The sequence below is a fragment of the Pseudonaja textilis genome, chromosome 3, assembly GCF_049901715.1.
Source record: "Pseudonaja textilis isolate UNSWEBS1 chromosome 3, rPseTex1.2, whole genome shotgun sequence".
Classification (NCBI taxonomy): Eukaryota; Metazoa; Chordata; class Lepidosauria; order Squamata; family Elapidae; genus Pseudonaja; species Pseudonaja textilis.
This window is the reverse complement of record NC_141992.1, coordinates 171,239,244-171,256,892: the sequence shown is the minus strand read 5'-3', so window position 1 is coordinate 171,256,892 and position 17,649 is coordinate 171,239,244. Positions and strand designations below refer to the sequence as shown.

The 17,649-nt window shown below is 33.2% G+C and overlaps 1 protein-coding gene across 9 annotated transcripts in view; it reads right to left on the bottom strand.

Moving 5' to 3' along the window:
- RALYL (RALY RNA binding protein like) overlaps positions 1-17,649 on the bottom strand; it is a 223,883-nt gene that overhangs the window by 205,842 nt on the left and 392 nt on the right. For 4 of the 9 annotated variants that reach the window (XM_087931464.1, XM_087931469.1, XM_087931470.1 and 1 more), the window contains exons 2-3: positions 16,685-16,778; positions 1,533-1,573 (exon numbers count right to left, since the gene is read on the bottom strand). The exons of 1 other annotated variant lie outside the window; for it this stretch is intronic. In XM_087931464.1, the coding sequence (XP_087787590.1) occupies positions 1,533-1,545 (13 nt within the window). In that variant the 5' untranslated portion in view covers positions 1,546-1,573; positions 16,685-16,778. Of the gene's footprint in view, positions 1-1,532; positions 1,574-16,684; positions 17,643-17,649 lie in introns of those variants that run through there. 4 more of the 9 variants (XM_087931467.1, XM_026706023.2, XM_087931465.1 and 1 more) reach the window with 3 other exon arrangements.

The following is a 17,649-nucleotide window of genomic DNA, read 5'->3' as shown; positions in this document are numbered from 1 at the left end:
TGCTTGAAGCAGAGCATACTGGAGAATAAAAAAAGTAAAGAACTCTCTATGCATGTATGTATATGTAGCTGTACACGTGCGTGACAGAAATATCCTGGGATTAGTTTTACTAAATTAGTTTCAATGAATGCAATAGTATTTGTCTTTTTTACTATCATATATAATGATCTTGAACTTAAACTTGTTTCAAATAAAATTTTCAAATATAACATTAAGAAATAATGTATAGCAATTAGACAGAAAAAAATGACAACTCAATTTTAATTATTTTAAATTAAAATTATTTTAATTTGCAAATCTTTGGTGTTACTATGAGCTTGCTTTCAATGTGTGTGGGGACATAACACTACCCTTTTCCAATTAAAAAACAACCCACTGGATTTAAAATACTGAAAACAGAAGTTGTATTATGAAAACAAAAGCAGAAATAACAGGTCATCAGCAATATGTAGAACTATTGGAATTTATGCAAAATATAATTTTCTCCATTAAATTAAAGATTGCCATGATGAGAGCATAATTTAAAATATTGCAAGCTTGATCAATGCGCCTGCTGGTATTAACTGCAGATATTGGGAGTATTTCTGGATTAGTATGAAGATGAATAAGTGGATTTAAAAGGTCTCTAAAGAGTGAGAAAGAAAGAGGGAGGGGAGGAGAGAGCTGTTAATTTATTTAATTATTTGAAATCTCTAATTTTATTCTAATCTGTTAATACATAAAATGTAAACTCTACCTTGTAATGAACAGCAGCTTTCCATATGGTATATTTGTAATAGGAAACAAATCCTATTACCATCCACCCCATCCCTGAAATGGGGGAGGGGGGTGAACTTTCAAGTGAAATGCTCATAAACATTTGTAGCATATAGACTTAAATTGAATATATGGTATCCCCCAAATTCCACTAATGTTACCTTTTTCATCCTGAAAAATCAGTTTGATTTAATAACTGACAAAGATTATAGCAATTGTATATAGATTTACAAGTATTTTTTTTAAATAATGCAAAGTAGTTATTTAATGCAAACAAAAATGATTAAAATTCTAGCAACCACCTTGCTTAATTCATCTAAATGTAGTATATTCATTACTTCTTATTAAAATTCTGCCCTTTGACAAAGTCAAAACTAGCATTAATTTTAATGAGGATTTCCCTTGAATAATATTAAAGAGATAACTTGAACTTTATTTCTGTTAGAGTACACAAGTGAAATGTTTGAAAAAACTGAACTTAGATTATAACATTTCAAATACTGCATTAAGCCTGTAAATTTGTTTATGTGGTTATTTTTTAACTCTTCTTACAAAAGTGTAAATCAAAGTGTTATAATAGAACATGCATATACTTCTGTATGTGTAGCTGTATGTATTTCTCTGTATGTATGGATATACCCATTATTTTTAATTGCTTTGATCAACCTAATATTTATTAATTCATCATCCAAAACTAGTATTCATTTTATTTTACAGTAAAGTGAAACCTTTCTTTATAAGTAAATTTTTTTTTTTGCATGAAGTATTTGCCTTACCTGAATAGATCATTATATCTTCAAAAATGTTAGTTGAATTTCTGCAACAATAAAAAAGGTATTTGTATAGCACAAAATTCAGTGGTAAAATTGTTAGTAGATTCTATCAATCTGTTCTCTCAGGGCCATAGAGTTGTACAGGCCCATTTAGACCAAGTTACTCAGTGGGGAATCCAAATTAAGACAAAACTGTTGGTGTTTTGCTTCAAGACATAAATGAAAGGGAATCCATATCTCATTCATCCTACCTTTTTTCTACCCCTATTGTATCACATCTGTGTTTTCATATTAAGAATTTAACGTGTAGTCCTTAGTGCTCTCTGAGCTTTGTTGTTTTTTTTGGAGACATTTCATTAACAGACTAGGTAACTATCAGTGTTACTTAATTTGGTAATGAAATGTCTGCAAGAAAATAACCAAGCTTAGAAAGTACTAAGGACCCCACAGTCCAATCCTCAGCTATATTGTCTTTTAATTTCAGAAGAAGATAGCCAATGGAAGATACAAACTCAAGGTTAACCGCACCAAACTTGATTGCAGGAAATACGACTTCAGAAACAGAGTGGTCAATGCCTGGAATACTCTACCTGCTCTGTGTTTTTTTTCCCCAAACCCCAAAAACTTTAACCTTAGACTGTCTACTATTGACCTCACCCCTTTCCTAAGAGGTCTATAGGGGGTGTGCATAAGCGCACCAACGTGCCTACCGTCCCTGTCCTATTGTTTCTTTTATTTTTCTTATATGTACCCATTTCATGTATTCATTTCATGTATTCATACTTATATCTATTATATTGTAAGCGATTGACAAATCAAAATTAAAAAAATAAAAAATAAACAGAAGAGTAAAAGCAAACACAAAAGCTGTAAGTTGGTTCAAGAGGAAAGCTGCATCCAACTAGTTACCAAGAATTAAGCTGATCTTTAATTTGTTCATCTTATTACCCATATTTAAGCATTAATTAATGTATAGGAAAGCTATGAACTTTATTACCCAATTTTCTTTATTTTTCAATGAATGGATTAACAGGAACCATTTTAGCACTCCTTTCCACAGTGTACTTTATGCACAAGTTTTTACTTAAGATCTTTTATTTTCCAACACCCAAAAGATTTAGTTTAAATTAAATTCACCATGCCCGAGCTTTATAGATCAGTCCATAATTAAAGTTATATTTTATTTCATTATATTAGTGAACATTCCAGCAAGACCAATAGAAGGTGTAATTTTGCATACATTCATTCATGAAAACAGAATTACTGCCTCTAAGGATATCTGTCTGTCATCACAATAATTTAAGAAAAAATGTAACTAAGTACTGCACATATATTGTATTAATTTTCAGCATTGATTTTGGGTTTGCATATGGAATTATACCCTACTTTTTATCTATTTCAGTTGACATTTTGCAAAGATACATTTATTCACTCCAAAAGAAACATGCCACTGAAGCACCCAAAAAAGGATTGTTTGTGATCCTTCTACTGGTTCCTTCTTTTGGTAACATCCAATTCCGGTATCGATCTGTTTGCTTTTGGTTACACGAAAAGTACTTATAAACCTTTTTAATGACCTTTGCTGTCATAGAGGAAGAAGCCTAGAAAATTTTAAGGATCAGAGCCCTCAAGGAAACATCAGTCTGAAAACATATTACACAAACACACATCCAAAAGTATATCCAAGCGGTTGGAATGGATCAGGTCCAGTAGGTAGTTAATTGACTTCTCCCATGCATAAATATGACTTCTTTTCCTGTGTAATAATGTAGCTTATCTAACCATACTGAATCTGTGAAGCTTCTGTTGCTAGCCAATTGGTAAGGGTGAACTAAGTTTTTGTAATGAGATTGATTTATTTGTTTATAAACAATCTGGCAATCACTAATTACAATCTAAATTATTTTTTCCAATCCTGGGGAATTCTCAACTTTTAATATTGTTATAGTTTCCATCTTAAAATCACAACTATATTTTAATTTCAAAACTATATCACAGACTAGCTCAATAAACATGCTTCGCTACAAAACTATGTGGTCAGGCTTAGTTTTTTGGGAATAAGGTGGGGGGGATTCTGCTTCTGTCTACCAACATCCATTGGTATTTATTGGGCTAGTGTCCTGTCAGTGTGTTGAGGGCTGTTTGGAAACTGAAACAGTATTTGCTATGAGAGCAAGGAGACAGCAAGGAGCCTGGGCATGGCTTAGGTCAACTTTCTGTACTAAAGCTGCTTGGTGCTGTGAAACTGAAACTCCTCTCCTCTACTTGTGTTTTCCAGATTTCTTTTCAGGTGAGGAGGGAGAGTAAAATTCCTTAGCATCAGAGCATGTTAATAATAATATACAAAATACTAATGCTCTGACGATCATTTCAAAAATCCTTTCTTAGTGAGCACCTAGAAACCAAAAGGAACATACATGCCAAATTTCAAGTTTGTAGGCTTTATGGTTCTGGAGATTTTGTGATGATGCTTGAGTGGTATTTCGCTTTTATATATATAGATTCCTCAGTAAAAAAATAAATAAAAGACATTTTTACAATGTTGATTTAATCGTGACCAAACAGTATTATGATGGATTTATTCAGTCTCTCCTATATGGCACTCCTATTTCTCAACTGGATAATATTGGATATTTCTTAACAGTGAAAAAAACCTGTGAAAAGAGTTGAATTCAGTTCTCCAGGAGTGGCTAGCATTGCATAATAAATACATAATAAAATATGCATTCACTGCAGTTAATCAGCTTGTAGCTTTGCAACAATTAACTGTGCTTTGCACTATAAAATCTCAGTCATACTTTCTAGTCTGTTAATACATGCTCTTTCAATATGGTTATTACAGCGTGATGATCACGTTTTCGTTCAGGATCTGAACAGGACAGTGTTTTTATTCAGATGTAATTCAGTCTATTCAGTGGATTCTATTAGACACATTAGATTGTACTATATATTACTGGTACTCATTATGATCCCTGCTGAAAGCACTTTGGTCAGCATGAGCCAGCTTAAACAGTAGCTTTGTCAATTGAAAAATCTGGCAACCTTATATGTAACGACAACCCTCCTCCCAATTTCTTTTGGCTTAAAAATGTATTTAACTTCCCTAATACATAAAATTATTTTCAAACTATAGTACATCTTGTTAAATCATTATGAAATGTTTCAAGTTATAACTTGACATCACCTATCTCAGAGTGCTATGTATATAATCACTGAACATAAATTTATTACTTTTCAAAATTTAAATTCTTGCTCATCAAATTTATTAAATCATTTGCATCAGATTAGTAGCCTGAGATACCCCTTCCCAGCTTGTGTTTATGTTGTACACAGCCTAAGGATTGCAACGAAGTTTGCAATACAAAAATAATATTAACATAAAATGATAGTTTTATTAATACAATAAATTTGTGATATTATTGTCAGGGTTCCAGAAAAACCCAATTCCAATTAAAAACTCCGAGACAGGCATTTTCTCAAAGCTTGCTTTTATTAGAGTAGGGTTACTGGCATATCTGGGAAAACCCAATTCTGAGAGTTCTGGGTTTTCCCTTAGTAATTCAAAAGTCAAAACCCAACCCTGCACCCATCAGTCCTTCATATGGTCCAATGACCAACTGTCCCAACTTGAGACATTCCTCCAACCACTCCTCCTCCAGGTGCAGGAATAACATGACCGAAAAGAAAAATGCTATTATGTCTAACTACCAACACTCTAAAAATCCCCCCTCCTACTTTCCCAGGCACAGGAATGTGGCAGGATGGAAGCTTCTGGCTCTAATATGGCTGACAATTATCTGCAATTTCCAGTATCCATAGTTAAAAGGAAACCTGAGCTAAGAATACATCGTAAATGTTATACCAAACAGCATGTACCAATGTTATTTGCCTTGCTGTGTTCTCAAAGTATGGGAATTTATTAAAGAATCCAGCAGAATGAGTCACACATGATCAGTTATAGTTTAAAATAAAGCAAAACATATACTTTATTAAGTAAACTTATCGGATTAGTTATATAAATGTATGAGAAACTTTATCTTGAATTATACTTATAGGATGGTTCTTTAAGCTCCATGGCAAAATCTTGCCTTCATTCTCCACTAGCATTCCGAAAACAAACACATTTACTTAATTGGAATCTTTATCTTTATCTTGTATAAAAATATGAGAAATTAAGCAAGTATATAGGTGTCATAAACACCTTACAATTATTTTGGTGTGATGATAGAACATTTGACTTCGGCTCAGTAACCAAAGCTGCTTTACTGTATTGATCTCAAGGCACCTATCAGTCCTTCATATGGTCCAATCACCAACTGTCATACACACAGGTGCAGAACTAAGGTATATCCTTTAATGGCTAACACTACATCATCCAAACATTTAATCTCAAGACTCCATATTTTTCCTTTTCAAATCATAATTATATGTCTGGTAGCTTTGTTTTCAGAAAGGTGAGAGGGATATTCTGATTCTCAATATAAGTAGAAAAACAATGTAACCAATTGCTTATTTCTTTGGCAGTGGGTAGCCCAGACTGAAGTCACACCAAGAAAACCCCTTTATAATCAGTTAGACTCAGATTATGAGCACTGATTTAAGTTTATTTTAGATAGAACAACCTTTGGTCAACAGGTTGTTAAATACATGGAAAATTCAGGCATGTCCCTTAAACTAATAAGGGTATCTATAGAAAATGTGATCTATACAAGGACACCATAGAATCAGTGTCTGCAAGCAATTTTTTCCTCTTAGTGAAGTTATTCCCATCTTTTGAGACTCATTTAAATGAGAGTGAACTATTGAGCAATATAATTAGATAGGAATCTGTATTTTTACATCGCTTACACATTCCGTTTGAAATTTATCTAGCTGCTTTTTCAGAATAGCTGATCATTAGCCATAATACTGAATAAGTTTAAAAATAAAATACAGGCACTGCATACTTGAAACCAGTCGTGTTTGAATAGAACGGATTTATAAATATAAATGTATTGTCATAATATATTCAATATACATACATACACACACACACACATAAAACAGGAAAATATTCAGAAAGGATTTTTGTTATTCTAACAATGCAATTCTTTTTGGTTTTTAGTGCCAGCAAATTTCATACTCATTTGTAGTGATTTTATCTAATCAAATAATGAAATGTCTACGAGAAAAGCTCAGAGAACATCAAGAACCCAAAAGTTAAACCCAACTTACCTTTACTGTCTGCTATTGGAGTGCAATTCTGCATTTATCTGCAATAAAATAATGTCCCTTTTATGAAATAGAGTTGGCTCCTATGTTAGTTTGCTAAGAATAAACCTAAATATGAAATATCATACAATGAAACTATGTACTAAGGAAAATATATCTATTTTTTTTCTTTAATGAAATATAATCAATAAAATCTTTACTACATTATTTTCCAACTCTGGTTTTTTTGGTTTATTAAAGCTTAATATTTTGGTAAAAGTAAGAGCAAAGGTAGTTCTGGTTTCAAGTGACCTTAATGCATTTATGGAAGCCTGTTCTACAACTAACATTGCTTTCTCTGTTAAATTTATATAAAACTATATAGTCCCTATTACCACATAAATGCAAAAGATGTAATAAAAAAGCAGCTTAACATGAATTCAAAGTAGCTCTGCCAAATGAAATGTGAACATTATTTGTTGGTCTATTAATCTTATCTCTTGCTTTCAGGTGCAAACTGTTAGCCTGTAATGCACATAATAATGCATCACTTGGTTAGTTGAATATGAAGAGACCCTCCTAAGATAGCACTCTTTATTATATAAAGTGTCTTGTCATGTACATAGAATTATGTTATTATTTTGTAATCAAACCACCTAGAGTCAGTTTACAGTCAGATAGTGGCTAAATTGAATTAATTAATTAATCACTAGCTTCAGAGGTGGTATTCAGCAGATTCGGACTGGTTCTGGCATACCGGTAGTGGAAATTTTGACTGATTCTAAAAACCAGCAAATACCATCTCTGGCTGGCCCCGCCCACCCACACCCACTCTTATCTCTCCTATATTCCCTTGCTTTTTAGCTTGGCTGATTCATGCGGCAGAGCAGATTGCCACGCCTCAGCTGAGCTGAAAAATAGCACAGCTCACCAGCATTGATACAGAGGGCGGTCTTTGAGCCCTTCGCACGCACGTGCAAAGCACGCTCTCCAAACCAGTAGGAAAAAATTTGGAAATCCACCACTGAGTAGCTTGTCTAGTTCAATGCACAATATCAAACTTTTTTGAAAAAAGCATTAGCCATTTTTCTTAACCTGTTAAAATTATTGCACGCTACAAATAACAAGTACCACATTCAAATTACATGAAATTACATGTAACTTCATTTCTGTGCTTTTTGTTTTAAAAAAAAATAGTTGGAATAAATGGACCAGCACTGGTCTATGGCATGCAAGAAATAGGGCCATGCAAACAAGTGAAGCCCCATCTGTGGGATGCAGGCAGCACACAAAACCATGCTTCCTCTGGTCCCAGAAAAAACCCTTTCCAGGAAACTGGGCCCTGATGCCCAAAAGATTGGGGGCCACTACAAATGTAACAAATGCTACAGGAGCTGGCAAGAGACAAGAGACAGATAATTAATTCTCCTGTGCCATTTTATCTGTTCTCTCTTGCTGTTTTTTTCCCCATAGAGAAAAAGATATATGGACTTCCATGTCCAAAGATCTGAGATTAACCAGAAAAGCAGCCATGGCTGCAAGCAAAACAAAAACAAAAGCAACATCATCCCTCAGGATTAAGCCTTAAAAACCTGGTTTTTGCACACACAAATTAAAAGGAGGAGGGTAAGTATGTACAAGTTACTTCACTCTTAAGTCTAAACTATAATTACAGATCAAGGAATTTGTATATTTACATACAGAAGACAATGACAAAAAAAGTGCAAATATTTCCACGTTTTATCTTTAATTTTCTTTATGACTTTGGAGGAATCCAGTTCAGACATTATTGTGTCTAAATAAATCAAGAATAATATAAAAGAAAACATATTTAAAATTCATACTCATATAACTAATGCTTTCTAATTCTATTATAAAGGCAGGACTCAATGAAAGAAAATACCTTATATAAAGTTCAAGTTGCACTGTGGAATTGAATCCATATTGTTGGTTACATTTCAGTTCCAGTGAAAACAATGAGTAAGTTAATTGATATGAACTTTTAAGTAAGTTAGAGATTGTATGGATTTAAATGAAAGGAATCCTGAAGCAGTCCTAATCCTTTCCCAAATTAAAAGACTAGTGCATTTAAGTGATTCTTGTTCATACGGAGCAATAGCAGCTCTCTGATTTACAATACAGATCTTCCCTAGCCCTATCTGAAAATATGTGGAATTGGAGCTGAGAGCTTCTGCACAATTCTAAACTACTCTTTAAAAAATAGATTGGGAACATAGTATTTTACAAGAAAACAACAAGTGCTATCATACTATTTTAATAATTCCAAACTATAAAAAAATTAAAAAAATTTTATTTATGTAGAAGCTATTCAAAGTTCAAATTGAAAAACAGTTCTATATTCCACTGCTTAATGAATCTCTGTACTCTTTGTTATTATGAAATATTTCCCAACAGGAGTGTTTGAGGAGGGTTTCCAAAAAAGGGGGTATTGTACAGGAAGATACAAGAAATCTAGCGTTCATACATTCACAGAAATGCTACAGAATTTTAACGTACTGAAAAATGAATGAGTTGCAGAAGTGAATAGAACCTATTTACACAAAGATTCTGATATATTTTCTATTTGTTGAAACAAGTTACCTGTTAATTAATAAAAGTAATTAATTATACTTCCCTAGCATTTAAAATTTGTTGAGCCCTTAAAAGATAAGTTTGATCATTTATTTTAATTGTTGGTAAATGAATCCTTGAGTTATAACATCACAGACAATTGTGAAAATGATAATGCTTCATAGATAAATTAATCCCATATCAAATTTCAAATATGTCTCTACAAAGTATAGTTTCCATCTGAAAACTGGAAACAAAAGTAACTTCTTTTAGAGAATGAAAACTCTGTTTCATTCTTTCAATATTTCTTAAATTAATTTTTAATTAGACATTCTGAAATGTTTTTAACATCAGTAGGAAATATAATTGTACTTCCTCTAGGCAAAATTTTATACGGACATATATAAAAGATATACTGTGTGCATAATTATTAGGCAAGTTGTATTTTGGAAGATTAATTTTATTATTGAACAGCTAGTGCTCTCTGTCAATCCAAAATGTTAATAAACCTCAAACCTGAATATTTAAGAAAGTAAAAGTGAGGTTTTGGCTTTCTTAAGAGAATATCTATGTTTGCACAATTATTGGGCAACTATTAAGGCACAGAATTATTATGCAACTAAATGAAAAATGAACATTTGCCCATCTCGCTCATTTATTTGCATCTGTTAAAGTGAGAATAATAAACAGACAGCTCAAAATGTACAAATAAACATTTCTGACATTTCAAGAAAAATATGTGACCTATGTAGCCGTTTCAATAAGTCATAAGCCTTCCATTCATGGAGTTTCTTGACATGGAGTCTGTCAGTTTCTTGATCTGTTGACAATCAACTTGTTGCGCAGCAGGAACCATAGCCTCCCAGACACTGTTCAGAGGTGTACTGTTTTTCTTCACCATAAATCTCCCGTTTAAGAATGACCCACAAGTTCTCAATAGGGTTTAGGTCAGGTGAGGAAGGGGGCCATGTCATTATTCTTTCCTCTTTAAGGCCTTTTACTGGTTGGCCACTCAGTGGAATACTTCAATGCATGTGAGGGAGCATTGTCTTGCATAAAAATAACGATCTTCATGAAAGATGCAGACTTTTTCCTGTACCACTGCTTGTGGTAAGTGTCTTCTAAAAACTGGCAGTAGGTTTGGAAATTGATTTTGGGTCCATCTTCAACTCCCAAAGGTCCAACTAGCTCATCTTTAATAATACCAGCCCATACCAGTACCCCACTTCCACCTTGCTGGCATCTGAGTTGAAATGGAGCTCTGTGCTGATTCAGCCATGGGCCCATCCATCTGATTTGTCAAGAGTCACTCATCAGTCCATAAAATCTTTGAAAAAAATCTGTCTTCAGATATTTCTTGGCCCAGGCTTGTTATTTCAACTTATGTGTCTTGTTCAGTGGTGGTTGGGTTTCAGTCTCCCTTACCTTGGCCATGTCTCTGAGCACTGAACACCTTGTACTTTTAGGCACTCCAGGTAGGTTGCAGTTCTGAAATATGATATCACTGGAGGAAAATGTGTTCCTGGTAGCTTCACATTTGATTCTTCTCAAATATTTGGCAGCTAATGTGCGTCTTTTTTTCTCAATGCATTTTTTTGCGACCCTGTTGACTTTTTTCAATAAAATGTTTAATGGTTCTATGATCACACCCCAATATCTTAGCAATTTCGTGCTGCATCTCTCTGAAAGACATTTTACAATTTTTGACTTTTCAGAGTCAGTTAAATCTTTTTTTTTTTGCCCATATTGTCTGAGAAAAAGAAATTGCCTAATAATTAGGCATGCCTTGATATAGGGCATTGATCTCCTTAGGCCATACCCTCCCTTCATTACACAAGTAATTTCCAAAACCAATCACATTCAACACTAAAATAATTCCTCAAATGCATACTCTGATAGAAGCTACTGTTAGTTCTCTATCCTTGGGAAGTAAAGGGGGCAGAGACTGACAGTCAATTTTTATTGTTCCTTCGTTTTAGAATAGCTTTTTGAGACTAGATTAGTAACCTGACTTTATTTATAATATCCTCTTTAAAAACTTGGGACAAACATTGTCTGCCTTTTTAATGCTCCCCAAGCATTTCTTGAAAAAGCTGGATACAATCCCTTTCCTTGTCAAGCAGAACTGGGCTGTTGATCCTCACATGTCTCTGTTGACTACTGCCATGTCTGGTTTCATTCCTTTTCTGTGGACATTTCCTGTCTACCCAACAGGACACACACATACTTCAGAAGATAATTAGGACTGCAGAAAAAACAATTACAACCCACCTGCGTTCAGTTGAGGACCTGTATACTGCAGGAGTCAAAGAGAGGGCTGTGAAAATATTTACAGATCCCTCACATCCCGGACATAAACTGTTTCAACTCCTTCCCTCAAAACGACCCTATAGAGCACTGTACACCAGAACAACTAGACACAAGAACAGTTTTTCCCCGAAAGCCATCACTCTGCTAAACAAATAATTCCCTCAACACTGTTCAACTATTTACAAAGTGTACACTACTATTACTATTAATCTTCTCATCACTCCTTATCACCCATGCCCTCCCACTTGTGATTGTAGGACTACAACTTTGTGGCTTGTATCCTTACAATTTATATTGACTGTTTCCTAGTATGATTTGATTGTTGATTGTACCCTATGACTATCATTAAGTGTTGTACGCTATGATTCTTGATTCTTAACGAATGTATCTTTTCTTTAAGTATACTGAGAGTATTTACACCAAGACAAATTCCTTGTGTGTCCAATCACACTTGGCCAATAAAGTATTCTATTCTATTCTATTCTATTCTATTCTATTCTATTCTATTCTATTCTATTCTATTCTATTCTATATTCTTCCCTGCAACTAAGTTACTTAGCCATTTTTCCGTGCTCCATAAATCCTTTGAGGATTCATGTCATTTTAACAATCACTGTTTTCCAACACATGAACCTCCTGCCTACTTTTATGGTGGCATAATATCTGGAATCAAAAACAGGATTAGAACACAATGCCTTTGAGGAGTTGAAGGCTGAAAGGGTTGTTCCTGCTGCATGGAATATGTATCAATTAAAATATGTATCTGACATTCAGAGACTATAGTATGTAAACTTAACATGATATACTTTTAAATTTTGCTACATTAAACACATTGTAAATCAGATATTTGAAGCTGTAGAATATTTTTTAATTCTACCTTTTCTGGCAACTTCACTTACTATGGTAAGTAATCAAACTTGGATATAGTAGCACAAGTAGTCCTCGGCTTATAACAGTTCATTTAGTGACTGTTCAAAGTTACAGCACTGAAAAAAATGACTTACATTCATTTTTCACATTAACAATCTTTGTAGCATCCCCATGATCATGTAATCAAAATTCAAATGCTTGGGAACTGGTTCACACTTATGACCATTACTGTGGCCCTAAGTCATGGCAAACCTGTAGACAAGCAAAATCAATGGGGAAGCCAGATTCGCTTAACAAGCGTGTTACTACCTTACCAACTGCAGTGATTCATTTAACAATTATGGCAACAAAGTAAAATGGGGCAAAACTCACTTAACAAATGTCTCACTTAAAAACAGAGATTTTGGGCTCAATTGTGGTCATACGTCAAGGACTACCTGTATATTGCCATTTTTGTTTGTCCCACCTACTTACAGTATCAACTTGCTTTGCAGGGTTCACACCTTAGTTCTTACAGTGAAGTTATTAATCAGGTGTTTTGTTTTTAGTTGACTTGTTACAAGGTTGATTAAGGCTAAGACAGAGTGACTAGTCCAAGTTCACTCAGAGGTTTCCATACCTCAGGAAGAATTAGAATTGGTAATTCCTTAATTGCTTGACCATATCAGGTACCGGGGCAGAGTTTGCCATTTTTATAGCTACTTCATAGTGAATATTAGAATTGTATAGAAATGTAGATTTTGAAGGCAAAAATGACTTGACAGGTGCACTGGCACACAAATAAACTTTAAAGGAATGTATCTTTTCCTGAGTTTATACATTTGCCCTTCATCATGATAAACACGTTAATGCATTTATAGCACCCATTTATAGCCTGAAACACATCCCACCTTTTAACTGAAATTTCTGCATAGCTCTAGTAAGTGCACATGCACACACATATAAAGCCTCTATGTGTAAACACCATTATTAAATAATGATTTTTCTGACCCAAGGTAACAGTTTTGATTATACTTAAAAAGTAAATGTAATAATTTGGAAAAATTGCTTTGGAGTACATGGGAATGATTAGCATAGCATCTGTCTGCCATTCTTTAAACTATGATACATTTTTAGCAGTCACATGATCTTGGGAAAATACACCTGTTTTAAAAAATTTCAAACACACATCTCATTTATGTCCCTGTGTGCTTTGAAGCACTTTTTTGGAGTCCAATCCAAACTTACTACTCAACCTTAATGCTACTGTAAGTACATCTATAACTACCCAATTACTCAAATAAGTATCATTAATGGATATTGATATTCCAATATGACATGCCAATATGTTTTGGCCTGGATCCAATTTAATGAGTAAACAGATTGTGTTTATAGTATTTATGTTTTATTGTATATTATGTATAGTACTATAAAATATAGATTAAAATATATGGAGACAAGACATTACCACTGAAATCTGGAAACCAGTTTTATATTAAATTATTTCTTTTCCTTATAGATATTCATAAATAACCATTTAATATAAAAATACTAAGATTTCTTTTTATGCAATGCCACATTTCAGTATACTTCATTTAATAAGAGCACGGTGCTCTTATTAAATGAAGTATACTCTACAGCATATCGTTGATCAGATTTATTTCCATCTAGAAAGAAAGTCTGACTTTTCAACAAACACACTCTAGATATTTATTGATAATACTGAACTACTGTAAGTTTTTTTTAATAAGCAGTTTCATGGCATTATAGCTCATGTTCCATTTTTTAACATGAATATGCTACATGAATTATGCATCAATTACAACATGCTATTAATTTACATTTGCAAAATTCCCATTTTCCATATTGAGAACTAAAACATTTTTTCAATATTCTTCTGCCTTCAAATATTCAAAGTTCTATTTAATTAGCACATATAAGTCTGTTCCCAATAACTTTGTTTAAATTCAACTGAAAAACATGTGCTTTGACAAAAAGATGAGTATCAAAGTTCTATTCTCTAATACACTTGCAAGCTAATTCTATACCTAACTTTATATATGATTTAGTTGCTTAGAAACAGGTCTCCTCCTTGGAAACTGATTTATTTCTACATAAAAATGTCAAATTCAGGCTGTACCTTTTATCTGCCAGATTCTTCTGAACAATTATGTCTTATCAAAACAGAAACAATACATTTGCCTCAAGTTTTAAAATACAAGCATATGAACATTCATTACATTCATATTTCAGTGGACTTCAATGGATTCCACCAATATAAAAGCTCTCAAGGTTTTGTTTTGTTTTTCTATTTCAAAAGATAGGTTTGACACAGTTTTATTTGTACCCATATATATCGAAAACTTTGTCCAATCAATTCAGTGCCTGTTATACATAGAATATGGCATAAAATCAGGCACTATTCTATAAAATCAGTGAGCTATGATACCTGCATGATATGTGATATGATATGTGATATGATATGATACCTGCATGATCAGTGAGCTGATACCCTATGATACCCTAGGCAACAAATGAATACAAGTCTGATTGTTTTTGCAGATCATCTTAAAACGAATTTTATAAATGACTATTGGTACAGTATAGCTATTTTTCAAATTTTAACTAAATCACTCTAGAAACCAGAGCTTTTGAAAATATGTGTAACTGACTAATAAAGCCAGTAAGCCAATAACTATTATAAATACATTGCTGCAATGAGCCTTTCAATATCTTCAATTTCTTGAAAATAATTTGCAAATAAATTGGTTGATATTCTTAATACTTTTGTATTTATTTAAATTATGTATTACTATATTGATGTATCAGTCAGACAGCCCAACTGCAAACATCTTTATACAGAAAAAGATTTTAATCAGGTCAATGGGGCTTTTTCTGCTTACTTAAGTTTGTATTCTCCATTTTATCTTTCAGTTTATCAATACTGGACCAAGAAAAACAAATTGAGTTTATTCCTATATAAATGTGCTCATGTTTTACAAGTAATGGGTTTCAAACTGCACCCTCCAAATAATTTCTTTCCAAGCAGTCTTGTTAGGTCAGTGATATATGAATTACATATTTCCTCAAGTTTGCTATGCAGCTTTATGGCACGATTCTGGGAAAAATATGCAAGTCTCTGCTTTTCAATTATGTTGTCATGCAAGTCTCCACTTTTCTACCAACTTAATTTATATGGCTTTCCTCTAACACTAGCAGTTATTGCAGGTAAAACATACAAAACCTTTGCACCATTATAAATGCATGCACAAAGTATTTCAAATTGTAGACATTATGAAGTTGTAGTAAATCAAATGGTTGTGTACATGGTTAAGTTTATGAAATGCAACTGCTACATACTTGTGTCTATTAAAACTATTGATTTCTTTTTTATTATACCGTCTATTTAATCTAAACAATCCTGTCCTGAGTATCACAAAAACTGCACATATGAAAGTTTAGTATCTAATCCTTATCCTGTTCTTCTTTGCTCAAAAAGGCTGTATGATGTGGAGGAACAATATATTTACATCCATTTATTAATTGTTCTGTCTTTTCAAATTTCAACACAAAGCAACTGCAAAGTTTCACATACAAGTTATTCATGTCTGGTCCAATGACTAAGCACTACTGAAAAAGTTATGCTTCATAATATTTTAATAACGGACAGTAACATTAACAATTATTCAAACCAAAATAGAAATCTACAATTTATCAACACTCTTTAGCCTCATAACTGGACACAAAAAGGTAGGAGTCAATAAATTATTTTACTCTTTACAAAATTATTGTAACAAAAATGAACTTAGGAATAGAGAAAATGTCTGTGTGTGGTGGTGGGGAAATATATGAGGCTCACAAGGAAACAGGTATGGGAGAAACACTGTCAGTCTGTCTGTCGCAGACACCTAGTGGGCAATAACAAAATCCCAACATCTTTCTTCTTACAACAATTAAGTTCTGTCACTGTCAATTTCTTAAGACCATTAGTGCTCCTGTGAGATATATTTCCATTCAGGTAAACTTCCTTCATATACACAACCTATGCTGTTTCAGTGACCTGCATACAATTAGTAAAATATCTTGCACCCCCTAAACAGTATAAGAATACCTAGTATCACCTCTGTCATCACTTACAGTTCTACACTCAAGAGAACTTACTTGGGAGAGAGAAAAAAATATATCTCATAATGTAATTTACAAAGAGTGGAAACGCCTACAAGGAGCTGAAGTACCTGCACTGGGGAGATGTTCAGTTGTTCACTTCATCTTCTGTTGACAAGGAAACCAAACGGCACTTCATTCTCCAGGAAAACCTTCCACTGCCATCTTTTGAAAATATATTTATTTGTATATATGTGCATAGCTATCAACATTATGATAATTATCATAAAATTATCTCTGTATAAAAATATTAAAAAGTGAAACTCTGGAAAGGAAATATTTTTTGGCTCTCTCCCTCTCTCTTTTACTACACGGCATTTTTTGGACGGGGGAGGAAGAATTTAAAAATGCTCAACAGTACCAAGCTGCAAGAAAAGTTTCACATTATAAAATCAGAAAAAGAAGAAAAATGGCTGATTCCAACCGGATGTCCAGAAAAAGAAAAAGAAACAAAACAATAATAATAAAAAAAACATTTAACAAAATTAATATCTCGCTCGGTGGCTTGCACTAGTATTGCAAGATCACAAACTGTTTGTAAACGTTGCTGTAAAATGCATTTTTTAATCCTATATACATACACAAAAAAGCAAAAAAAGAAAACACTGTCAAAAATCTCTGCAAAAGAGAGTTAGTTAAGCAACATGCCCACTTCTCATCTCTTTGCTTTTTTAAAAAAAGATGCATAATTTACATCGCTTTTTGGTCAGTACAAAACCAGTTGCATGTGTATATATATATATATATATATACGTAAATAATGTGTATGCATTTACACTGTTGCTGGACTGGCAAGTCTATTTTTTTTTCGCCGTTTCTTTTTTGTTTAAGATTCCTAGAGACTTCCAGTCCCAGCAACACCTTTTGCTCCCAGTTTAGTAAACCATCGCATGCTAAGAAAAAAAAACTTGTCATCAGAAAAAGGATCAAATCCATGAAAACAAAGAGGTAAAAATAAAAAAGCAGCAAAAACAAAAAGAAGGAAGAAGAAAACAGGACAAAAAAAGGAGGACAAGAATTTCAGCGGAAAGGTACT